This window comes from Carettochelys insculpta, chromosome 2 (assembly GCF_033958435.1).
Source record: "Carettochelys insculpta isolate YL-2023 chromosome 2, ASM3395843v1, whole genome shotgun sequence".
Lineage (NCBI taxonomy): Eukaryota > Metazoa > Chordata > Testudines > Carettochelyidae > Carettochelys > Carettochelys insculpta.
In genome coordinates this window covers 187,868,858-187,896,163 of record NC_134138.1, presented here as the reverse complement: position 1 = coordinate 187,896,163, position 27,306 = coordinate 187,868,858, and the positions used below count along the sequence as shown (strand labels likewise).

Below are 27,306 nucleotides of genomic sequence, written 5' to 3'. Positions count from 1 at the left end.
CGACACACCCACTTTTTTCAGCTGAATTGATTGCTCATAAAAGTTGCCTCTCCTAGCCAGGCCATTGGAGCCAAGACCCAGCATTTAAATTGTAAACCAGCTCCAACAGGCTTCCACCCTCTCACCTTGTCACAGCTGGGAGCAGGCAGCCTTGCTGCTTGAGTCCCAGCTGGCATGGAGTCATCAACTTCCCCCTGCAGTGGCTCTGCAAAGAGCCATGGTGAGTGGAGATTGATGAAATTTCAGGGCATAATTGGACAGTTCTCCTGGCACACCAGTGTTTTCTGGCACACTGATTGAAAACCACTGATCTAAGTAAATGTTTGGTGTAGGGTGAGCTTTACATTACAAATCTAGTGCAGAGAAACACACAGATTTGGATGTTGTTGATCTCTTTTCAGGCATATGTATTGGGACTATGGAAAGGAAGTACAATATACTGTTTTGTTTAAGAAGTTCACATAAAAACATTTCAATAGTTAACTTTATTATGCTCAAAGTTCTACTAATTCCTGATGGTTGTTGTGAGAGAAGTTTTTGTAATTCTATGCCACATACTGCAAGCAAGATTTCTTACTTGCATAATTGGACATAAAACTAACTAGACATGTTGGATTGATGTTTTATTATATACTTCTGTAATACCATGGAGAAGCCCTGTTTGTAATTAAAAAGCTTCACTATCAGGCATGAGCGCTCTCTCTGTTTTTATGGATTTGTAAATGTCACAGATGCATGTTGCAATCTACAAAGAATGTATACAAACACAGTAGAATCCCTTTTTTATTGGTTTCTTACTGTTTTACAGAACTTTCTTTCTTTCTTTCTTTCTTTCTTTCTTTCTTTCTTTCAAAAGAACAAATGGTGAATATGTAATTGAAAAAAATTAGCCTTGTAGCAAATGACAGTAACTTTGTTGTGTTCAAAACTGACTTGATTAGAGGGGCACCTGGTTATATGGTTTGAAATTTGGTCCCAAAATTACACTGGCATACACTGAAAATCATCAGATTTCTTGATAAGAATTCTTTGTGTTACAACAATTCCTGTGAGAGATCTTGCTCAAAGGCTGTGGCTAGGTTGCTGAGAACTGTCGGCAAAAGATAAGCAAATTGCATGCATTTGCGTATCTTTTGCCAAGAGCTGTGTTAGGAGAGACTTTCCTAACATTTGGCCCATCCACATGTGGCCAAATGCTGGGAAAATCCCCTCTGTCGAGACATCCCTTCTTCGTTGTGGAATGAGGAAGACAGGGGTGTTGACAGAACACTCCCGACACGGCAGACTTCTGCTGAGAGACATCCAGTCTCAGAACAGAAGCCTGCAGTTTACACATAGTCAAAGAGAGTTCCATTGTATTGATTTAGCTGATTTTGGAGAGGAGGTGTCACTTCAAAACTCTGAGTTAAATTTTGTGAGTTTTGCATTAAAACTCAGAAGATGGAAGGAAAGAAAGAAAATGCCTGTGAATGTAATTCAGACCTGTCTTGACTAAGTGAGATTATTATGGCGTGAACAGGCTCCTTTATGATTTGCCAAAAAATAAACAAAAGCCATAGGATCTCTCAGACTAGGGGAAAACAGACACAGAATCCAGAGTCTGACAGAGATAAAGTAGTTGTCTTACACTCTTGGTAGTGTTAACATGACTGATCATCCTTCCTTGTTTCCTCTTGGAAGGAAAAAAAAAAAGAACATAATCTATCTTCTGTTGTAATGCTGATACGTGTTTTAAAGGTATTTGAGCCAACTTGGAGAACTCTTTGAAACTAGATGTAAGATGAATTAAGAACGGTTTGAGGGGCCATGGATAGCAGAGATAAGACAGAGAAGGCTTCAGTTGGCTTTGAAGAAGAGCCCTTTTGAAGCAAGTGTTTGACGCTTGGGAGTTGGGGGGAGGGATGCATAATAATTCCTCTTGCTTTACATTTGTCAGTTGTTCCAGATTGTTTAAAACAGAACTAAAGAAAAAAACCTCAAATGTTATATATATAGAGAGTGATGGGATCTATTCAGTGCCCTTAGTAAAGATTTGCTCTCCTTTTTCTGTTCCTGTATTTGTATATTTTTTGTGTGTATTTGAAGAAGGGGACAGCATTTGGAGGAAGTCTTCAACAAGAATTGTTAGTCCTCATCCTTTTGCTTTTACTTTCTGTCTTCTGATTCATTTGTGCTTGCTTCAGCACTTATCTAGTAAAGCAGTACAACACCATAGTTTTTCTGTCCATGTCCTCTCTCTTGTAGTGCCAGTTTCAGGTTCTCTGGCAGAGGAGAGGTCGTGGCCGCTTTCCACCACTGCAAAGCTTTTCCCCTATCCTGGGCGGGTGAAGCCATACTAGAGTAGATCTTGGAGTAACTCTGGCTCATTGTCTTTGCAGTAGTCCTAGTTGAAACAGGGAAATGCAGTTTGCATCTGAAAATCTATAAACTAGAGGCCCTAGGAGAAACAGAGGGCCCAAAAACACATGGTAATATTTTTTCCTCTTCCCAAAATGTCACATTTTTATTAACCACCTGACTAGGAGTTAATGCTACCCAGGTTCTTCTAGGATCATGCTTTCCACATACAAACAAGCTAAACCTGCCTGTCTGTGATATGAAAGTTCATAAAGCAAGAAATACTTCTTTCTGGGCTTGCCTGCACTTGCCCCTAACTTCAAAGGGGGCATGATAATCAGGGCGATGGGAGAGTATTAACGAAGTGCTGTGGTGAATACACAGCATTTAATTAGGTTAATTCTCCCCCATGGCAACATCCAAGAGTAAAACTTTGAAGTGCCTGCATGTGTGTAGCCACTACTTCAAAGTGCCTTTACTTCTCAAAATTTTGAGGAGTAAAGGCACTTTGAAGTACCCATGGCTACACACATGCTGGCACTTCGAAGTTTGACACTTGGAAGTTGCCGGGGGGGGATAATTAGCCTAAAGAAGTACTGCGTATTCACCTCAGTACTTCTTTAGTAATGTCCCATCGCCCTGATTAACATGCCCCCCCCCTCAAAGTTGGGGGCAAGTGTAGACCAAGCCTCTGTAAGTAAACTGTTATATGATTTGGAAAAGAGTTTTAAATTGCAAATGACCTTTTGGAGCCTTTTGAATACAGTAAAAGACTGTAATCCAATCCTTCTTGTGTTCGCTTTAAATACTGCTTTAAAGGTCATCAGAACAACTTATATTTTTAAAATACGAATATTCCATGGATGTTAGGCACTGCAGTAGGATGGATACTGGCTTCTACATTACCGGTGCTTAACTTTATTACTATGTGTACAAAAACAGAAACTCTAAAATGTAAAATTACAATTAATATTTTAATATTAATTTCCCTTGGAGGAGAGATCACACAGACCATCCTGTAAAATCAGATGACAACCGCTGCCTATTTAAACCCACTCTTCTTCCACCCTCATCTACTTTCAGGCCTATCTTTAAAAATACACTTTCCCCAGCAAGCCTATAAATGCAAGTAAAGGAAGGGAAGCCCACAGAATTAATTCAAACAAATCAAGACACTAACATGACATACACCTCTTCGGTGTTCAGTTGTGCTGCCTTCCATTTCCTAGCTTTTGTCTGTGTATTATTATGAAAACAGTAAGATTCTTGAGTGACTCTTGGGTTTCTCCTCTCTCCCCTGGGTTTCCCCCCGTCCTGTTTCAGATTTGTGAGTCCATGTTTGCTGAACGCGTTCTCTTCAGACCAAGCACCTAACACACTGTTGATTTATATACCAATAAATTAATAATATCTTTCCTGAGGAAGGACTGCAGGATTTGGCCCTCTCACATTAACTGTGTAAGAGATCTGTTATGCCATCTACCTTCTCTGCATCCTTCCAGCATATCTTGGAATGTTACCCTGACCAAAAATGGGCAGTTCCCCTGCTCCCAGACACCAGCCAGCAAAATAACCAGTTGTGGGGAGTGGAGAATATGCCCCAGGCATGATATGCATTCTCCCTCCAGTAGAGGTTGTGCCTGTGAGGGACTATCCAAGCACCACACTGCTCCCCTAAAATGTGGTCCAGTACCGTCAGTGCACAAAACCAGCCCTGTGTATTCTGCAATGCACTCTACAAGTTCACAGCTCTCTCTGAATTATTTATAATCATCATCATCATCATCAATAACTGGGCTCAGCGCCCGTTGGTGTCTGATGCCTCTCTCACTATTTCCTTCCATCTCTCCCTATCCAGTGCAGAGTGTCTTAGTTTCTGTAGACTAGCTCTGCACCAATCTACTACATCATCTATCCATTCTCTGTGGGGTCTGCCTCTCCTATTCGAACCATCCATTATGCTGAATACCAGGGTCTTGATTTTTTGTTCATTGTTCATGCTGCAAATATGTCCAAATAGTTGTAGCTTCCATTTTACAACTTTCTGCAGAAGGTTCTCTTTTAGCTGTATCTTGCTATATAGTTCCTCATTGGTTCCTAATGCATCCGTCCTATTCTCAGACTCTTTCTATAACAACTCCTTTCGAATACCAACATTCTTCTTCTCAAATCTTTCATTATCACCCATGCGTATATGAGTTAGGTGTAATTTTCTTTCGGTAGCCAACTTCATTTATAATTGCATTACTGCAGTAAAATAATATTAAAATGATCACGGGCTCTTATGCCAAGCAAAATGGTTGAGCTTTGTCTTAACCTCAGGCCAGTATTTTATTTGTGCTTTTGCAAATTGCCCCAGGAGCCAACCAGTGGATTCCTGCATAAGTATCACTTAACTCAACAAATAGTCTGAAACAGTCAGGTGGAAAACTCATGGGACGTGGGGTAAGGAGTCCAAATTTCCCTCATTCAGAGAAGAATGAACCTGTGGAATGCAGCCTCTCTGTACATCTAACCAGACCTAGCATATCCGTGACGTCCTAATAAAATGGCCAGGCAGTGGTATCACTAATTTACCCAAGTATTTTTATATTATCTGTAAAAAGGAAAAAAAGAGAAACCTTCTTCACTGATGAAAAATGAAGTGTGAGTCTGAAAGACAAGGCTGAAATAGAGCAGATGCTGACATCGTGAGTTAATATATTTCCCTTAAAAACAGATCTGTCATCAGCCTCCACTTAGATGAGGAGAGGAGCCCTTATCTAAATAAATATGGCAGCTCTTTCATACAATGGATCTGCCTTTTAAACAGTGATAATTGCTTTATGGTTATGAAAGATATGCCCTGCCATTCACCGTCGGCTTGCAGATGTGGGTTAGAGCACATAGTTCCTCTCTTTTCCTTTTACAGTAATTTTTAAGGACACCTTCTCACACTGTGCAGAAAATCACTAGCACTGCTAGAATAAAATTAATAGAAAGGTTAATAGGGCAAGATTTTGCAGCTGAGAACACTCTAAACACTGAAAACGTTCAGGGAAAAAGAGATGAAATTCCTTTCAATAGTCAACAAAACTAAGGAAGACAATTCAAGAACTTCTGTTCTGTGCACGGGGAAGTGAACAGACTTTGCTGGGCCTTGGGCAAGGTTGGTGGGTGGGGGGAGGCATCTCTTGGCCCCTGGAAGGGGTGAGGCCTTGGGCAGAAGTGGCAAGATAGGGGACTAACTTCTCCCAGTCATCCCTTCAGCAGTGCCTGAAGCTCCAGCAGTGACTTTAAGGGCTGCAAACTCTGAGCCCTTTTTAGTTGCTGGGACCTGGTGAAGCTTCCCCCTTACCTTCCTGCTAGTGGGCCGGCATGCACATTTCTACAAATACTATATCTAAGTGCAACGACTTCCCTAACCAACAGAGGTATTCTTTCTGCACGTGAGGCATTTTTAGAAAAAAAAAAGTCCTACTAATTAAGTTTACCCTTTGAAATTAATAAATCATGGCAAAACTTTCAGAGAGAAATGTGTATCTGGTTCTGTTTCCTCTTATTTTTGCTGGCTGTACAGCACTGAAAGACTCAGTGCAAGGGGATTCCTCAGCTGGACACTTAAATTAATTGTAAGACTTCTTCACACTACCATACTGATGCCAAGAAGACTTTACAGAGCAGAGGAGGGTCTGACCCTATACACCAGAACCTAAGTCTGTTTCCCTGCTTTGTTAGCTGTATTAGGATTATTATTACCTCATGATAATGAGGTAATGGATCAAATCTGAGGAATGTTTAATTATAATTTGCATTTTCGGTGATATGTGGCATGAGCCCCCAAGCCCTGCGCATTTACAGAAATGTGTAAATTGATTGCATATGTCCAACTACTCTTCTGCGGTGCTCTGCTTTGGGCTGGACTGATGACAGTAGACCAATGCTCTTTTTGTTGTGTTATCACACACCTATCCATTTGCTTATCTGAGAATCTCTTCCTTCTCGGTTCTTGGGTTGGGATTTTCCAAGTTTCATAAAGAAATGTAGGTGACCAACTCCACTAACTTTCAATGGAAGTTGGGCACCATCCTTCAGTCTCTCTTGAAAATCCCAGCACTTGGAATAGTAGTTTATATTAACATTAAGCAATATGAGAAGGTGGAATTAGAAACATCACTTTTCCTCAGCTGGAGTTAATCCAGCTCTTGTTCCTGGATTGTAGTTGCCCTCATTAATGCATGATGAATCAATCAGACAATTTCTATATTAGTAAGGTACTGTAAGGCTTATCTATGAATCTCATGGTGATACATAGAATGTAATCACATACAGCTCAGAGACTCTGCCCTTGATTACTGAAATAATTTTTGTGATATTGTATTATAGAGCAAGGAAGCTGATTTTGTAAATGTAATTTCATAAATGTTCCAAGGACTGCTCTGAAAGACCTACTGTGTGTTGCATTTTTTTTGGTGAAGCAGACATGACACTTTGCAATATATTTTTACCTCTCTCTTTCCTAAGTGCTTAGAACAAACAGGATTCCCGTTATTACAAACCTTTGATGGGTGCATTAAGGAAGCAGCACATATGAAATACCATATTTCCTGAGGTTACATCAGTAATATGTACAGAGAACAAATATTGGAGTATGTATAAATGTCCTGCATAATGTCATAAGAACAGTATTTCTTCTTTTTTTTATTTATGGCAGACCATGTGCTAAGAAGGGAAATAGATAATGAAAAACCTGTGATGCGTAAGAATGTCCTAGTTTTAACCATGACGAATTGAGTACCTTAGTTTCAAATTCAAGGGCAAGCCAATCCACAAAGCTGGTGAGAGGACAATTACAACATTGATAAATGCAAAGAAAGGAATACAGGGAAAAATAACCCCAACTCTGCATACAAAATGAGAGGTCTAAATTATCTGTAATCGCTTAAGAAAGCTTTGGTATTATTATGGGTAGTTCTGTGAGAACATTGGCTTAATGTGCAGAGATGGTCAAAAAGAGAATGTTAGGAACCATTAGGAAAGGGAGAGCTAATAAAACAGAAATATTGTAATGCATTATATAAATCCATAGTGTGGTCACACCTTGAACAGTGTGTTCAGGTCTGGTTGCCACTGCTCAAAACAAAAACAAAAACAAAAACAAAACCCAAAAAACAAACAAACAACAAAAAAACAGATGCACAGGTTGAACCTCTCTGGTCCAACAACATTGGACCATGGATGTTCCCGGAGCAGACAGCTCCAGTAGCTGGGAGCGGAGGCCAACTGAGAGCCCATCTGGGTCCAGGAGAAGAACCAGACTGGTCTGGTGGACAGGGTCATGTGTCTTGGAGAATGGCAGAAGCCATGCCTGGAGCTGGTGTGGGGGCCAGGATGTGGTGGTTGGGAATCTGGCCAGCAATGGAGCCAGTCTGGCAGCGGGGAGCCCAGCCAGGGACTGGGAGTGGAGCCAGGCTGGCAGCCAGGGGTCTGGTTGCTGGGAGCCATTGTTCAGGATTGTGGTCAGGGAGCTGGGATTAGAGCTGTGTTGAGGGGCCAGTGAAAAAGGCCTGAAATTGATTTCTCCTTGTCTGGCAAATTCCCTCATTCAGGACTGGTCAGGTTCCAAGGGTGCTGGACCAGGGAGGTCCAATCTTTATTAGAATTCAATAAGGTACACAGAAAAGCCACAAAGATAATTAAGGGATGGAACATCTTCCATATACGGAGAGGTTAAACAAAATAAAAAAGACTGGTACTGTTCACCTTAGAAAAGAGATGACTAAGGGACAGCATAACATAGGCCTATAAAATCATGACTGGTGTGGAGAAGGTGAATAAAGGAAATGTTATTTATTACCCCTTCAAGAACCAGGGCTCACCTAATGAAATTAATAGGTAGCAGGTTTAAAACAACATAAGGAAGCACATCACATGATGTGCAGTCAACCTGTGGAACTTGTTGCACAGGGATGTTGTAAAGGCCAAAATATAACTGGGTTAAAAATTACATAAGCTCCTGGTGGATAGGTCCATCAACGGATATTAGTCAAGATGGTCTGGAATGCAGCCCCATGTAGCAAGTATCTGTAAACCTCTGACTGACAGAAGTTGTGAGTGGACAACAGAGGCTGGATCATTTCATAAATGTATTAGACTAGAAGTTGCATCTGCAGATCCTGGCTTAGCTGTGGCTCCCACATCCCCACTAAAAGGCTACACTGACCCACAACTAAGGAACACTGTGGAGACTGGGTACTTCAGGGAGTACCAACCTCAGGGTCCAGAGTGACAGTGTTCTACAGCCTTCTGATTGGTCACTGCTCACTGTTTAACCCTGTTTAACCCTGTTTAACTGCTCGCTGTGCCCTTGGGAGTTGTCTAGGCAACAGAAGACTACTGGCCTGCTGTGACTCTAGAGTTCTCTTTGATTTCTGATCTGGTCTCTGACACTGGCTTTACTCTTGCCTACTAATCCTGATCTAATGATTAGTCTGATCCCTGCTCACTGACTACTGCCTCTAGAGCAGCCTGGACTTGCAGACCTCAACCTAGCTGTGACAAGCCAGACCACATATGTGCCCAGCTCTTACTTGCCCAAAACCAAATGGGAAGAAGGGGCTTTCGAAATCAGGGGGTTGTTTCGAAAGCAGACCTTTCGAAGCACACGTGGCCACCTTTATGCTAATGAGGCACTGCATATTCATTAACATCTGCCGAAGTGCCTCATTGCCATGCCCCATTTGAAAGGAGGGGCTAGTGTGGCCACAGACATTGAGGTGGAGTACCAGAGTCAATGAGAGAGTGATTGGCTGTTGATTTATTATGTCTATTCTAGATGCAGTAAACCAACCCCCACTAGCTTGACCACTGCCCTCTTGATCCAGCCTGTAGTGAAAACGTGCTCAAAGAAATGTCAAACTTTAAATACATGTCGTGATGCAACATTAACTATAGTGATTCTACTATACCAACATTGTATTTGAATAGTTTTCTGGAATGTTGCATTTACAGGAATAACATCTATTTGTGATATTAGAAAATGTATCTTATAAGTGCATGTCACATATCTTATTCAGCTGTCAAGTAGATTAGTTACCAAAAAATCCTTGGAAAAACAATCTTTGCACAAGTTTTCTTTATATAACACAGGGTGCTCCTCACATCAATACATTGTGACAGTGGCTATCACATTGTAAGTATCAAGTTAGTCTTTGAAACTTTATGCAAATCCATTGATGATGTACACACCCACTGCATACTGACTGAACTGTACTTCATGTGTTCTTGGTGTCAAAGAAAACAAAGTGTTCTTCAAATAATTTTGGGAAAAACTTGTTGGGAGAGGGCAGGACCAGTTTTCAAAGTCACTACTTTGCCGAGCAGCTAAAGACTGAAAGAAGAGGGGACTCTTCTAACTTTCTTATTATCTGGAGTGCGATAAGAATAAAGTGAGCAAGTGTTTCGGGGTTTATAGTCATTCTTCTGCCCAGAGACAACATTTAATAGAACATATTGTACTACAATTTTATAGAAACAGTTCACTTCAGGAAAGAAAGAAATAGCCCCACGGTAGCTCATAGAAAAGCTTCCATATATTCTAGAGCTATCTGGCATAACAGTTATATGAATCACCAATAGTTAGCTTCTCTTCCCTCTATGTTCCTCAAAGGTTTTAAAATATATATTTTTAAATCTCACAATAATTTCATTGTCTATGTCAGTCTAGTACAGTACTTCAGTGTCTCCTCTATCTCCCATCCACATCAAGACCAAGTTTTTGATTCTTGCCTTCAGGACTCTGAAGCTGCCCACATTTTGGATCTTATTTCCGAATGGTGACCCACCTTTACCCCTGTCTCCCAGTTCAGGCTTCCAGTCTATAACTGCTCCTCCTTCCACTGATGACGGGTGTATGTTGTAATAGCTTTTATTGGACCAAATTCTTTTGGTGAGAGAGACAAGCTGATAAGTTTTCCTTGAGTTCTTCTTCAGGTCTGGGACAAGTACTCAAGGTGTCACAGCTAAGTACCAAGTGGATCAGATGAATTAAAATAAACACATATTTCAAGGGACTGCACCAGGTGAAGAAGTTCTTCAACATGCTGCCATTCACAGTGGCAGAGGGGGAAGAGAAGTAGCATGGGGGAGCGTTGCTAGAGGGGTGAAGCCATAAATCCTGTCTTTCTATTCAGTCCACAATTTTTGTGTCTAGCAAAATTATGACTTTAAGCTCCCAGGTTGGTCTTTTAGAAACGTTGTGCAGGTTTCCTTTACTCATGCATAACACTTTGTAAAGCTAATAAGAGAGGGACTGTGAGGAGGGCCCAACAGGTACACATAGAAAAAGTTGTAGGCCCAGAAGTAGTCAGTTGCTACTGGGAGCTCAAGGAGTGTGTCCTTGGAAGGCTGGGAGAACTGTAAGCACCTTGGACAGAGCAGACTGGGGTTGGGGAGGGAGAAGAAGCTCCTGGCAGACTGCTGTGGTTGAGTACCTGCATGTCCTGAGGTTAGGCTGAAGAAAGTACAAGAGGCCATTGGGAAGTGGCCCAACGACAATTTCATGTACCTTCTATTGAAGTCAATGGAGAAATGCTGGAAAATATCACAGAATAAAATACTGGGACTGGAAGGGACCTTGAGGGGCCATCGAGTCCAGCCACCTGCCCTAATGGCAGGATCAAGTACTGTCTAAACCCTCCCTGATAGACATCTATCTAACCTGTTCTTAAACATCTCCAGCAATGGAGATTCCACAACCCCCCTTGGCAATTTATTCCACTGTTTGACCACGCTGACAGTTAGGAACTCTTTCCTAATGTCCAACCTAAACCTCTCTTGTTGCAGTTTAAGTCCATTGCCTCTTGTTCTAACCTCAGAGGCCAAAAAGAACAAGTTTTCTCCCTCCTCCTTATGACACCCTTTTAGATACCTGAAAACTGCTAACATGTCACTCCTCAGTCTTCTCTTTGCCAGACTAAACAAGCCCAATTCTTTCAGCCTTTCTTCATAGGTCACATTCTCTAGACCTTTGATCATTCTTGTCGCTCTCTTCTGGACCCTCTCTAATTTTTCCACATCTTTCTTGAACTGCAGTGCCCAGAACTGCACACAATACTCCAGCTGAGGCCTAACCAGCGCAGAGTAGAGCGGAAGAATGACTTCACGTGTCTTGTTGACAACACACCTGTTAATGCATCCCAGAATCGTGTTTGCTTTTTTTGCAACAGCATCACACTGTTGAGTCATAGTTTGTGGTCCACTGTAACCCCTAGATCCCTTTCTGCTGTAGTTGTTCCTAGACAGTCTCTCCCCATTCTGTATGTGTGAAACTGATTATTCCTTCCCAAGTGGAGCACTTTGCATTTGTCCTTATTAAACTTCATCCTGTTTACCTCCGACCATTTCTCCAATTTATCTAGATCATTTTGAATTATGACCCTATCCTCCAAAGCAGTTGCAACCCCTTCCAGCTTGGTATCATCTGCAAACATAATAAGCGTACTTTCTGTGCCAATATCTAAATCGTTGGTGAAGATATTGAGCAGAACTGGTCCTAAAACAGACCCCTGCGGAACCCCACTTGTCATACTTTTCCAGCAGGATAGAGAACCATTAAGAACTACTCTCTGAGTATGGTTATCCAGCCAGTTATGCACCCACCTTATAGTAGCCTCATCTAAATTGTATTTGCCTAGTTTTTTTATAAGAATATCATGTGAACCTGTATCAAATGCTTTACTAAATATGGAGCACTTCCCATGTATATTTACTTATGTATTTACTTCCCAAATATTTACTAAATATGGAGCAATTTCAACACCTTGGACGTCATTTTGCTGGTAAAGTTGACATTGATGTGGTAATCTAGCATTGTTTGAGCCTTGCAAGCTCTGCTTTTGCCTGCTTGAGACAAAGGGTCTTTGAGAACCAAGATACCTATCCCAAGACAAATCCTTGTATACTGTACAGTGGCAGTTCCAATGCCACCTTACACATGTGATACCTGGACAGCATACAAGTATCATTTGATGCCACTTGAACAATATGATCAATGCTGCCTCAGAAGAATCCTAAATATCTCTTGTGAGCATAGGCACCTGAAGACTAGCCTCCTGGAAGAGTTGAACATGACCAGCATTGACGCCGTTGCCATTCATCAATAACATAGATGGACTTGCCATGTTGTTTGGATGTCTGATCAGTGCATCCCAAAACAGATTGTGTTTTCCAAGTTGGACGAAGGACAGAGGAGCATTGGGGGCCCACAGAAGCGATATAAAAACACACTGAAGACACACATGAAAAAGTGCAGTGTTGGTGTCAACACTTAGGAGAACCTTGCCTAAGACTGTCCCCAGGGGAGAACAGTAATCTGTGAGGGAGTAAGGCAATTTCAGAAGTCCCACCACAGTGCAGATGAGGAGAGGCAGAAAAGAAGAAAAGAAGATCAAAAACTACCCCACTCCCTTCCAGCAGCTTCCTCTTCTTGGATAAGACCTGCGGCTCCAGAATCAGGCTGATCAACCATTAATGGACTTACAAGTAGAAGGGTGATATGAGGACATCCTACTCATAATCAGGTGACTGCCAGAAAAAAGGAGAGACTTCCAGTGAAGAGGAAAATATCTGCACTCTGAGTTTAATATATCCAAAACTCTCAATATATGCCCAGCTACAGAAGGCTACTAACCATTCAAGTGCACTACTTGTAATTGTGCTATTAGGTCAATGGCCAATTTGGTTCCAGCTAGATTGGAGAAATGTGATCAAGTGCTGGTGATGTACACTGAAACCAGTCTGAGGTTAGTGGGCAAATAAAGTTTTCTTATATGACACACCAAGAAGTCTCCACAGAAGACTGTATCAGAAATACGTCCAAGAATTCAAAGAACAGTGAAACTGTAGAAGCATTGAAATTGTGTGCATACAAGTAGAGAAAACTACAGTGTAATCCGAAGGCTTCATATACAAGAATGTTCTCTTTCACTCAAAGCTTCAAGATTAAGCAAATATGCATGACTTTATCCAACTCTCATGTATGCAGGTGTAATGTTACTTAAGTAAATAGAATTAAACCATTTTTAGCAAGAGGAAAAATTAGATTCTTTGTATACTGAGGGCCACAAGAGGGCAAGTATGGAGTGTCAGATGTATGCTACAGAGTAGCTCCGCTTCTTTGTAAAGAGAATAGTTTGAAGTTTGAAGGATGCATTTTGCAAGGAAGTACCACACAGACTTATAACCGAAAGTGCTTATTCATCTCAGCCATCACAGGAAGCACAGCTTTTGAGAACTGGAAGAGCTGACAAGTGGCTGGATTGATTTCGCTCTTGGTACTAGCCACTTTATACACATTGCTGTTGGTTGTTGGAAAATAATGACTGTAATTTAGAGGCTTGTCCTCGTCTAAATTACTACCTAATGGATAATTTAGATAATTCCTCAGCAGCTGGATGCAACCACATAAAGATTAATTCCAAAAGAGGAAGGCTTGTCAGTTCATAGTTATTTTAAATCAAAAACCACATTGGCAACTTGCTAGGAACCTCAAGAACACAATTAATTCCCATAAAATTGAGACGATTGGTTTATCTTTGCCATTAATACAGCCAATTCACACACATATTTCGATAAGCTTGGTTACTTGCATGTAAATAAAGCATTGAAGATGGGATGGTGAGGTCAAATCCTTAGCTGGTGTAACCAGCATTGCTCCAGAGTCTTTAGTGACATGTGAATTTACACCAGCTGAAGATCTGACCTGTTGTCTCTACAGGATGTACCTGAGCATTAGAGATAAAGGCAGCTGTGATCCCGATTTTAGAACACCATGGATTGCCTCAGGGCTGTAGTTTTGCTGGCTCTGCTTTAGATTGAAGCTTAATGTCTGGGGTTGGAGGAGTAATAGCAGTTTGCTTCCTTTGTTCAAAGTGCTTTATTGCAACTAATAAATATGCCTTTTGGGTAGTACTACAGTTTTACTATCTTGCAGCCTGGATACCAGTTCTCACAGATTTTTAAAAATATGTCACAATCATTTGATACTTCTAAAGAAATGGCTTAAATCTTGTTTTAACACTGCACAACTATAACTTGCTTACTTGTGACTGAGGCAGCTTTACTAGTAAAAGCCCTACGCCAAGAGTTTCTCTGGAATAAATGGTAACATACCAAATAGCTAAAAAAATTGAGATATATAAAAAAGCGCTCTTGGCAAATCATGCATCATAGTTTTATGAACATTAAAACTATAATTCTGTCTTGAATTGTTTTATTGTTCCCTAACTCTGAAACTATCGAATAAGGCTTTTTCTAGGAACTGCTAATAGTTTGTTTTTCCCAACACTGTATCATTCAGGTTTTGACTTTACAAAACCAAACTTGTGAATATCCAGATATTGGTCCTATTTCATCCAAATCCCCCATATATTAGGAAAGCTCAAGGATGCTGTATGTTAAACAAAATGTTTCTCTTCTTGGTTCATCTCAGATTGTATGTATGTGCATGTATGAATATACATCATTCAATATTAACTTAATGACTTTGTCCGTATAAACCAGGGGTTGACAACTCCCGGCACATGTGCCAAGAATGGCACCCCAGCCAATTTTCATTGGCACACAAGATGGGAGCTCAGCCTCAACTCTCCTCCCTCTATGTAGCTCCCCTGCAGGCTGCCATTGGCCACATCTGCCTGCTGCTCCTGCCCAACTTCAGTCAACATCCCTGGGCCCACTCCTTGCTCATGTGATGGAGGGAGGCGTCCTCCCCTGCTTGCCACCATGGGGCATGCTGGCAAACATAGTCATCATCATGGCTCAGGCTGCAGGGATGGGGATGAGCTATCCTGGGACTACAAGTCCCGACATTTCCCACAGCTGCTGATAAGGGTTGAAGGGAGTGGAGGGCTGCAGCTGCTGTGAGGTAGGGGTGATAAAGTGCTGGGTAGCTGCCCCCTACAGAACATGGCTGGGTGGTCTGGTACCAGCCCTGAGGCTGGTTAATAACAGGGGTAACTGGCCGACATGGCAGGAGAGTAGGGGTAACTGGGCTGCTTCCCCTGCCCAGGAAAGCAATTAACTGTGGTGTAACTAGCCCCCACCCCAGACCAGGGGACCAGTTAATGGGGGAGGAAGTGTAACCATGCTGCTCCCCCCACCGAGATGAGTATTTAACAAGGGTCTAACTGGCAGACCCCTCCCTATTCTTGGCACTGGGGACTGATTGGAGTGGGAACACTTAACCCTTAAAAAAGACACCACCCCAAACAATGCTCTGTGCTCCAAATCTGACTCTTCAACAAGAAGCTTTCAGTTTTTGGTTCCCTTCTGTGTTTCCTCTACCAAGATTTGCATTATTTGTTGAGAGGTGGGTGTGTAGCTGCCTGGTTTGTGGATGCAAATGACCATTTTGCATGTGGCAATTGAGGTAATTATGTGTTAGGAGTGTACAGCAAGTAAGAAGGGTGAGTGTGTTGACTTCTATGCACTGCAGGTGCAAGAAGAGGCTGGTTGTACATGAATGCAAGGGGAAGTTACATCTGTAATGCACGAGGGAGTTTGCACACTGCAAGGATGAAAGTTTTTTCTGCATGTCCTTGGACACAAGTAGATCCAGATGTGCTCCTCAGTATAAACTATGTGCACACTGGTTATTTTGTGTGGAGCATGAATGGTTAATAAGTTTTCCTGGATCATACTTTTTAACTTGCAGAAGATTGTCAGACCTGTGACAAATTATAGAGTGGGGAATAAGTTAGCTGTAGACATGCTGATGTAACAAATTTTAAGTTTTACTTTTGACAAAAAGGAGAAGGAAACCGCCATTGTTTCCAGAGAATTGCGCACTGTTAAGTCAAAAGGGGACTGTGAAAGCTGTTGGAAACTGCACATTTTAAAAATCTGAAGCCTAGTTGGGGAGCCTCTTACTCCTGTGGCTAGTTCACCTGTGCCCCAACTGAAGATTTCTCTTATTTATGTCCCTATCAGCATGTTTCCACTCACCAACTTTACACTGTTGATGTTGTCAAGGTGTCCGGACGGTGACGGACCCCCAGCTGCTGGAGACCCTCCGGACCTCTGGAGGTCTCAGAGCAGCGCCTGCGGGTGGACGAGCGGCGCCTCCAACTGCAGGAGCAGGCGCTGGCCTGGCGCCAGGAGGCATGGGGGGCCTTTATGCGCACTTTTGAGCACATCGCGGACTACCTGGCCCCCCATGCCGCACTGGCCGCCACTCTACCCACCCTGCCTGCTCCACCCGCCGCTCCGCCCGCTGCTCCTCCCACCATCCCACCACCATCCGCCACCGAGGGGCCTTCCGCTGAGGGGGACCTGAGGCCTGCTGACACCCGCCGGCCGTATCTGCCGGTTCGCCCGGCCCCCAGCCAGCCTCAGCCAAGGCTGAGTCCGAGGCGAGGGTCACGCCCGCCAACCCCCAGCGCTGGACATTAGGGGGTGTGGGGCCCAGGACATGCCCCCGCCTTTGTACATATCCCCATTATGTTGTATATAGTTTGTATTAGACCCCTGTTATTTTATGATACCTGCCCCCCCATGTAAATAGTTCTCCCCTTCCTTGTGTTCCACTGTTTGTTTATCATAGAATACATAATATATTTGTAGTAATAATATAATAAGAGAATTCACCGTTTTGTGGTTTCACGAACAACAGGTCTATTTTTATTTGCAAGAAAAGTGGGGGGGCGTGTGCTCTTGGGTGCTCTGTGGTGTGCGCGTAGGGGCAGGGAGTGTTGTGGAGGATGGGGGGTGCAGTGGGGGGCCTGCCAGTGTTCACCCCACGGCCTGGTCGAAATGGGCCCGGAGGGCCTCCTGGACCCGGGTCCCCTCGGGATCCTCCTGGCGACTGGGGGCAGCGGGTGGCTGCATGTCAGCTCTGCCAGTCTCCACAGCCCAGCCCTGAAAGAATGCCTCCCCCTTGCTCTCCACCAGGTTGTGGAGTGCACTGCACACGCCCACAATCTGGGGGATGTTGGTGGGGCCCGCATCAAGGCGGGTGAGGAGACACCTCCAGTGCCCTTTGAGGTGGCCAAATGTGCGCTCAACCATCTGGCGTGCATGGTTCAGGCGTGTGTTGAAGCGCTCCTGGCTGGCTGTGAGATGGCCCGTGTAAGGGTGCATGAGCCAGGGCCGGAGGGGGCACGCCGCGTCTGCAACGACACAGAGGGGCATCGTGGTGTCACCCACAAGGATCTCCTGCTGGAGGATGTAGGTCCCCGCCTCCAGCCGGCGGCACAGGCCTGAATTCCTGAATACCCGGGCGTCATGGGTGCTGCCAGGCCAGCCAACATAAAGGTCCAGGAAGCGGCCCCGGCTGTCCACCCAGGCCTGGAGGACCATGGAATGGTAGCCCTTCCTGTTCAGGAAGCGTCCTCTGCTGTGCTCCGGAGCTCGGATGGGGATATGGATCCCATCCAGAGCCCTGAAGCAATTTGGGAAGCCCAGGGTGGCAAACCCCGCGATGGTGGCATCCGGGTCCCCAAGCCGCACGAGCCTGTGGAGGAGCAGGGCGTTGATAACACGGACGACCTGCAGGGGAAGGACATTGGAGAGCACCAGTGAGGGGTGTGCAGGGTGTGTCTGGCCCTCCACCCCCAGGGCTCCCCTCCACCCCCAGGGATGCCTCCCCCTCCCCGTGGGTCCTCTTACCTCCATGAGGACAGCCCTGATGGTGGCCTTGCCAACACCAAACTGCTGCCCCACGGATCGGTAGCTGACTGGAGTGGCCAGCTTCCAGACAGCAATGCCGACCCATTTCTCCACGCTGAGGGCACGCCACATGGCGGTGTCCTGGTGCCTCAGTGCAGGGGTGAGCCACTGGCAGAGCTCCAGGAATGTCTGCCGCCTCATATGAAAGTTCTGGAGCCAGCGGTCATCGTCCCACACACGGAGCACCAGCCGCTCCCACCAGTTGGTGCTCATGGGGTAGCTCCACAGCCAGCGACGTGTGTGGGGGGAGTGGGGGGTGGAGGACAGCAGGGTCTGGGGTTGCTTCCTCCTCCCCTGGGGGCAGCTCCTCTTCTGTGACTAAAAGGTGATCAGCTGCCTCCTGCATGGCATTGAGCAGGGCGAGCACTGCTCCTGCAGGGGCGGCTGGGTGGACCTCTGGCTGCTGCTGCTGCTGCTGGGGGTCCATAACTGCTTTGCCGAGGTGTGCGTGCCTATGGCTCTGCAAACCGCGTGCTGTGCAGGCTGAATGTGTCTGAGAGGGGCCCTTTAAGGGAGCGGCTAGCTGTTGCCCTGGAAGTGCTAGTCCGCCCTGTGACCCTGTCTTCCGCTGTTCCTGGCACCCTGATTTCAATGTGTGCTGCTTTGGCATGCAGACGCTCCCCTGCAGTGCCTACTTCAATGGGGTGCTGCCCAATGTCAACGTTGAACGTCGACGGCACCAGCCCTGGAGGACGTGTAGACATTATTCATCGAAATAAGCTATTTCGATGTAGCATTCATGTGTAGACGTAGCTCATACTTACTACATGATTAAAATCTTCCTCTTGGATTTTGGCAGACAGACTTACTTCACCAGAAGCCACTGTTTGAAGAATTTGTTAGTTAATGCCACCCTGAGGTTAGCTAGTTAGCACCTTTCACAGAATTATAGAATCATAAAAATGTAGAAATGAAAGGACCTTGAGAAGTCATCTGATCCATTCCCCATGCTGAGAAATAGCCAAATAAATCGTAACCATTTATGACAGGTGTATGTCTCACCTGTTGTTACAGTCCCCCTCCCCAGTTACCAGGATTCCGCAGCCTCCCTTCCTGTACTTGCCTATCTTGAAACTTAGAAAAATTTTCCTAATATCTAACCTAAATTTCCCTTGCAGCAGATTAAGTTTATTGCCTCTTGTCCTGTCTGCAGTACACATGGAGAACAATTCATCATTGTCTTCATTATACATCATCACTTAACATATCTGAAGACTGTTATAAATATATTCTCCATTACATTATCCTAATCATTAATGAAAATATTGTTTAATATCAGAGCCAGTGAAATCCCACTTGACATACCTCCCAGTCTGGCAGCAAATCATCAATAACCACTTTTTCAGTTTAATCTTTCAACCAGTTTAGCACTTATTTTATAATAATTTCATCCAAAGCATTTTCTCCTAGTTTACTTACAAGAATTTTACATGGGATCAGTGTCAAAAGCTTTCCTGTAGTTGAGATAAATCATACGTCCTGCTTCCCTCCCAGTCCACTAAGCCAATAATCCATTCAAAGAAGAAAATTAGGCTAACTTGGACTGATTTCTTCTGAACAAATCCATATTGGTTTTTTATAATTCCATTATTCCCTGGGTGCTTTAAAACTGGTTATTTAATAATTTGTTCGAGCATTTTTCCAGGTGCCAGAGATAGAGTGACTCATCTTTAACACCCCAGATACCCTTCAGTTTAATTTCAGCAGGCCCTGCTGACTGGAATGCTTCTAACTTACCTAAACAGTCTTTATCCTGTGGTTTCCATATTCTGACCTGTAGTGTGGAAATAGCAATTGACAGTGTCACAGCAAAATATTTTGTAATTAGCTGTAGGAACCTCCAGTTTCCCAGAATTAATATCGGGAAGAAGGGCAACAAACTTTATTCCATTTGCTTTTTTCTTGAAATACTGTAGCAACATATTGGGTGCTTCTACACTAGCCAGCTATTTGGAAGTAGCTGGCACAATGTCGAAATAGTACACAGCGCGTCTACACGTGCTGTGAGCTATTTCGATGTTGAAATCAACGTTAGGTGGTGAGACATGGAAATTGCTATTCCTATCTGAAGATGGGAGGAGTGCCCTACTTCGACATTTAAAGTCGAAGTAGGGCATGTGTAAACGATCTGCGTCCTGCTACGCCGAAATGGCAGGGTCCTCCATGGTGGCCATCAGCTGAGGGGTTGAGAGACTCTCTGTCCAGCCCCTGCGGGGCTCTATGGTTTCTGCATGCAGCAGCCCTTATCCCAGGGCTTCTGGCTGCTGCTGCTGCTGCAGCTGGGGGTCCATGTTGTGTGCATGGGGTCTGCAACCGGTTGTCGGCTCTGTGGGTCTCGTGCTGTGCAGGCTGAGTGTGTCTGGGAGGGGCCCTTTAAGGGAGCATCTTGGGGCTTTGCTGGCCCCTTATTTCGACAAGGAGTGCTTGTGTGTGTGGACGCTCCTTATTTCCTTCTGGGGCGGCTCCTTTTGAAGTTCTCTGTTGCTACTTCGATGTTGAATGTCAACGGCACCAGCCCTGGAGGGTGTGTAGACGATACGCCTCGAAGTAGCCTATTTTGATGTTTTTACATTGAAATAGGCTACTTCGACATAGTGTGCTACTGTAGACGTAGCCATTATGTTTGTATGTTTGTATGTTTGCATTTTCTTTTCATGCTCTTTGAAGCACTGGGGACTGTAGTTAATCCCTACTGGGATATTGAACTCAGGATAAGTAATTCAACCTCTTTATAGGAGAATGGAGGTTCAGATCATAGCATTGTACAGATTTTGATATTTTCTTAAAGCTTGAAACTCCTCAATACTGTCTAATAGCCCAAGATCAGGTGGAGTTACTATTATTTTAAATGAGTTGATTTAGGATGTTTTTGAACATACCCATACGATGACATATAAACCTGGAATATTCGTCTTGGGTAGCAGAGAGCTGGAATGTTACTTCGCTATTAGGACCTAAACAGTGTAACAGCTGGAATCAGAAACAATGCAATAAAGAATAGACATGATTCAGTTTGAGAAAAAATTCCCGAGTAAAGGAAAGGAGAGGCAAGCAGAATGGGGGAAAAGGGTGCTGATCACAAAGAATCTATAAATAAAAGGCAAAACCAAAAAAGCATTTTGCATTACTTACCAAATGAAAACATATTTCTGTCAAGTGGAAAACATGTGGCCCAGGGCCTTTTCTGAACAACATTTTGTGAGATTTCTTAGGATAAAATATCCCCTAGACCTCTGTTTAATATCCTATATGTTAGTTAAGTTTAGTGACAAACAAGATTTGTAAAAGTGACTTGTGGCTCTGGGTGCTTTAATATCTGGATAGACAACCTGTGACACCTTTTGGGAGGAGGAGCTTATTTTCAGAAAGACTGCTTTTAGGGGAGTTTTACCCTCCCCCCCATTAATTAAGGCTCAGCTGGACGATGCAATATAATTTAAGATGAGGGTTTTAGCCAGTTGTAGCTTTGCTGCAGGCAGCCTTGTTGAGGACATGGACTCACAGGACTTGTCTACGCTGCCACCTTCCTTCAAAGGAAGGATGGTAATTAGGGTGGTGGGAGTTTACTAATGAAGTGCTGCTGTGCATAGGCAGCACTTCATTAAGCAAATTGCCCCCCCACGGCAACTCCGAAGTTTTAAACTTCAAAGTAGAGCAAGCATCTAACCGCGGCGCACCCGCTGGTACTTCAAACTGCCAGGGCAACTTTGAAGTCCCCTTACTCCCCTGAGTAAAGTATGGGGACTTCGAAGTTGCCCCAGCACTTCGAAGTATCGGCGGGTGTGCCACGGTTAGGCGCTTGCTGTACTTCGAAGTTTAACACTTCAGAGTTGCTGTGGGGGGGCAATTTGCTTAATGAAGTGCTGCCTATGCACGGCAGCACTTCATTAGTAAACTCCCACCACCCTAATTACCATCCTTCCTTCGAAGGAAGGTGGTAGTGTAGACACAGCCACAATGTTTTGTAAATAAACATGAGCTTGAGCTGAGGTGATCGGGAGGAAAAGAGACCATTTTTAGAGGCTCTTCTTTTTTAGAATCGTTATTGCAGATTCACCAACAAAGTTGTAAATCAAATGCAGAGAGGATGAGGTACTTTTTTTTTTAATTTGAGGTAGGATGACCAAAGCATCATTAACTTCCTTACTCAGCCCCAAATCCATAGACAGGCTTGACAGCCTAGCTTCAGTAACCAATGCAGTATATTGAACTATATACACCAACACTCTTCCATGCACTGTGATGAGTGCAGTATAAAAATCTAGGTAGAATAGAACAGACTAGGAGATGTAAATGTACATAAAACCCATTTCTGGGCATATATTTACAGAAAACACAAATCCATAAGTGAGGCTGTGGGAAAAGGACCTTTTATATTGCAAGGCTCTGGTCATTTCTTGGCTCACCTTCAGTGCGTCCCCCTCTAGTCTCACCAAGGGCTCCATGCCCTAATTACTCATTCATAACATTATCTTTTCAGGATGGTAAATTGTCTCAGACGGGTAACTGTGTTATTCACAAGTAACAAGCAGTCCTGTAGCACCTTAAAGATTAACAAATTTAAATTAGGTTTTAACAGAGATCTCAATTATCTTATGCATTACAAGGGCAAGTTCCCTACCTTTGATATTCTCAGGGACGGCACACATCCTAGTTAACTTAATTTTATTCTTCTACTTGTCCTACTAGTGACAAGTAGCCCCCTTCCCCCCTCTCTCCCTTCCTCCTTCCTTTCTTCCCTGCTCCTTGCTACATAAACCCTGGATTCTAATTTGCTGCTTTAGTAATCTGAAGAAGTGGGTCTTACCCACAAAAGCTAATGGCCTAATTTGTAGTCTTTAAGGTGCTACAGGACTGCTTGTTTTTTTCAGGTTGGGTTCTGTGTTTTCTGAACTTCCCTTCCTTGGAGTGATGACACCATTTCTGTGAGTCATGGAGTTGAGATGTATTCTCTCATTCTACACCTGTGCCTCTTCTTAAAGAGCTACTCCCTGAACAGCAGAAGAATCCTCTGTGAAGGAATTAATTTGATTTTGTCAGAGTTTCCTGTCTGATCCATAACTTAGATCAGCAGTTTCAGCTCACAGTAAACTCTGTATTCCTGGATGCTGTGATGAAAGAATTACGAACAGCCCATAGTCATGTGCATGCAGGATACTTCACTGGCCCCCTTGGGACATGTGGGAAAAATGTTCTTTGCAGAAAGGTCTGTGTCTGAAATCTTGTTACAGTATGTGCTACAGATAGTACATTAATTTTTTTTTATAATAGTGTCAGAAAGAATTAGTCTGCTCTTGCCACATAAAAGCGTGCTCCTGGTTTATTGTGCTTTTGTTCTGTTTGAGGGTGAAGTCCTGTGTCATAATTTCAAATCATGAATACTGAAAAGAATGGCTTTTTCCATCTGTTTCAAGGGAGGTCAGAGAAGCATTCTGAATGCACGTGGCTGTGGACTTCTCAGACTTCTTTCAGTGCAGCATTCAGGAGTACAGTGTACTGTGGGCTGAATCTTTGTGCTAAATTATGTATTGGGCTGGAGATGTAGATTAAGCTAATTGAATTCCCTCCAGGAGAAAAAGGTGACCAGATTTTAAAAGTGAAAAACCTGGATACCAATCCTGGGTGTAAAGGGCATTTAGATTTAAGTCTTGAGATGTGAAACAGAGCGGAAAGAGGAAAGTTTTCTCTCTCTCTGTGTGTCTCTGTCTTGCTCTTTCCCTCGCTCTCCATTCTTAGCCCCCCACAAAAAAAACAAAACAAAAAAAACCACTAGGATTATCAGATGTCTCAATTTTAAAGGGACAGTTCCAATATTCAGGATTTTGTTTTATATGGGCACGTCTTACTCCTCACCCCACTTCCTGATGTTCTACACTTCCTATCTGGTTGCCCTACTCTCCACCATCTCCAGGAAACTTTCCTTTTACAATAAACAACAGGATATAGTTTTGACTGAAAACTTTTTTGAGACATAAATGGTCTTTTTTTACTATATATATTTACAGCATCTAAGACAATAGGACCCTGATTCCTGATTAGAGCCTTGAGGCACTATGGCATTACAAATAATAAATAAAGTTTCAGTAAAAATTTTTTATCTTTGTGCTCCCTTTATTTTTTTTCCTCCAATCCCAAAGCTTTTGCATCTTTTTTTTTTACCCTGTATCTGCAAGGTCAACCCCTTTTCCCTTTGAAATCATCTCTGAATCAAGTCTTGTCTTATTTCTACTCTTTCCCCTGGGTCAATGTATGGTCGATTGATCTCTTTCAATTGGTTTCTCCATCCTGACACTTTCTCTGCTGTGCCTCTGGTCTTTTTTCTCATTTTCACCTCTGGTTTCTTCCAGTCCTACAGTACACACTTCTTTCCCTCTTTCTGTAAACCACATTCATTCAATCTCAGTGACTATCTTTGTTGTCTGAACAGTGCAGACTTTTTGGGTGTGCACAGTTGGACTGAGAGTGGACTTTCATGAATAACAGTTTCTACTTGGGATTCTTGTAGTAGCGGAAGAATACCCATCTCCTTTTACTGTTGTTCTTTAACTATATCCCAAAGAAGCCCAGAAGTCCTGTGAAGCAACATGAGCACTGAAAGCTATATTAAAAACAAATATTCACCAACTTTTTGGAATTTCAAGAAAAGTTCATGTTATACTTTTATTTTACTTGATTTCCCCACATCCACATTGAGAAACCAGTTAGCCAGGCATTCCTCTTTGTACAGCTATCACTTGCTTATGGTTTACCAGCATGCAAAGCAGTAATACCTACAGAGATTCTGCAAGGAATGTCAGAAGTGTTTAATGGCAGTTGTATAAAGACTGTTCACAGTATGAATAGAAATACATGTTGGTAAATATTGCTTCTGCCAAGGCTTCCCTAATATTTGTCACCTGCGTGAGTATATGCATATGTTTGTCTGCTTTTATTTCTCTAATTGAGCCTATTTTCCTGTAGGGAGGCAGGACACAGTGCACACGAGAAGTCTGCCCCATTCTGTCATGTCCCCGGCATCTCAGTCACGTTCCTTCTGGACAGTGTTGCCCCAAATGTTTAGGTGAGTGGTTCTTTTCATAGGTATAATGTCTATAATTCAAAGCATTTCTGCAGAGTAGCTTTCATACAAATATTTCACAGCCAAAAGTAAATATTAATGAGGCTTAGTAGTAGAAGTTACAGTCTGCTTGTTATAGAGGTCACCTCAAGAAACATGGTAGGGTCCTGAAAACAGATAAAAAGGGAAAACTTTGGGAGAGGGGTTGAGAAATGTGCAGTGTGAGAGAGAAAAGAATAAAGTTGATTCCAGCCTTTAGCATGCATGTTTTGCCACATAAGCGAAGACTGGGGGGAGGTGACTTGTTGAAATATCCATAAATCCTAGAAAAATGCTTTACTCTTTGTCATTTTATTCAAGCTGATTTCCCCATGTTCAGTTTTGAGTAAATAGAGAGTGAAAGAAGCCCCACAGATGAAGTGTCTTTATTAAAAGCTATTGTCAGAATGGAAAGGGACCTATTAATTTGTGTATATGCTCATTCCTTGTGAGGGGCATCATGGCCTGAACTGGGAAGATTTGCAGTGACCTGCAGATAACTCAGGACATGCTTTTGCATCAGGTAGTTTATTTTCCAGCTGAACATCAAGCAATAGGGCCTTACCAAATTCGCAGCCATGAAAAATGCCTCATAAACTGTGAAAACCGGTGTCCCCCCACCACAGAATTCTGATCTTTTGTGTACTTTTATCTTATACTGTACTGATTTCATGGAGGAGACCAGCATTTCTCAGATTGGGTGTCCTGACCCAAAAGGGAGTTGCAGTGGATTGCAAAGTATTTTTCCCCTTTTTCCCGACCCCCAGAGGAGTTCATGGCATCTCTGTGTTGCTGCTTTCAGAGCCAGATGACTGGAGAATGGTGGGTGCTGACAAAGGGCCCAGCTCTGCAGGCAGCAGCGCAGAAGTAAGGTGACAATATCATACCATGCTATCCTGTGTTGTTACTGGTGGCAGCTCTGCCTTCAGAGCAAGGATTCTGGCCAGCAGCTGCCACTATCCAGCTGCCCAGGTCTGAAGGTAGTGCTGCTGCCAGCAGCAGTGCAGAAGTAAGCATATCAGTACTGCAACCCTTCCTCAAAAAACTTCCTTTTTGGGTCAGGACCCCTCCAATTACAACAGTGTGAGATTTCAAATTTAAACAGTTGAAATCATGGAATTTAGGATTTATAAAAGCTATAACTGTGCAATCGACCAGAATGGACTGTAAATTTGTTAGGGATCTAAATATAAACAAAATGAAATCACAAGGGAGGAACATCTGCCCTCCAGTTGTTAACAGTGGTGGGGGTCCCGTTTGGAATAGAAAGAAAAAGTCTGCATTTTTCTACATGCAAGGTATTATAGTTAAATAAAAGGTTACAGGGATTGAAATAGTAATGAGTTCCCCCGAGTAAAGTATTGTGTGAAGTACTTCCCTCTAATCTCAGACACCCCCCGCTCCAGCTCACCTCTCCTTTTGATAACCAGAAGTGGCACTGAAATTACCACAGAAAAGGCTGGGGAGAGGGTGCTCCTTCCTCCTAGTGCCAGTAAAGAATTTTAGGATGCTCTGCCATCATTCCACGTGGCTGACACCCTGGAAAGAGGGGAAGTCTAGAGACCTTTTCTGCTGAAGCTGGCAACAGTGGATGTTCCCTAGTGGTCTCTCAGAGGGGCTCTGTTACTGGATGTCTGAGAGGTCTCAGAGCACATGCTCTCTGGGGCTTCCTAGACATGTGAATCTAATGTTCTGGATTACATTTTGAAAGATTATGGAGATGTCAAATTGTAGAAGAACAGCAGCAAGTTCCCTGCCCCCCACCACTCCCCCTTCCCTCAAAAATAAAGGGCTTCTGGGCCTTGCCACTATATTTTAAAAGATGCATGTGACATGGAGACTCAGGGACTGAGCCAGACTCCCTTTTGGCAATGCATACTGTTCCAAACCAGTCCAAATCTCAAAAAGGTTAACACTTTGGCTTACTCTAAATTTGCTCGGACCATCCCCACTCACCCCTGGATTCAATAACCCTCAGTGCATCACTCTTTAATTCAGATGCAAAGAATAGCAACAAGCTATCATGAAAGGGAATCTGGTTGTTAATTTTGTCTGGTATCTCTGACAGGGGTTGGAACGATTACAGAATGGATACAGCTCCTATCTGGGCAGAGAGGGGGGTTTTTGTTTTCTCAGCCTTATTCTTTACTAGATTCTCACGTCTATTT

At 43.4% G+C, this 27,306-nt stretch overlaps 1 protein-coding gene across 1 annotated transcript in view; it reads left to right on the top strand.

Moving 5' to 3' along the window:
- BMPER (BMP binding endothelial regulator) overlaps nucleotides 1-27,306 on the top strand; it is a 210,602-nt gene that overhangs the window by 88,884 nt on the left and 94,412 nt on the right. The window contains exon 7 of the mRNA XM_074986058.1: nucleotides 25,003-25,102. Coding sequence (XP_074842159.1) covers nucleotides 25,003-25,102 — 100 coding nt within the window. The remainder of the gene's footprint in view (nucleotides 1-25,002; nucleotides 25,103-27,306) is intronic.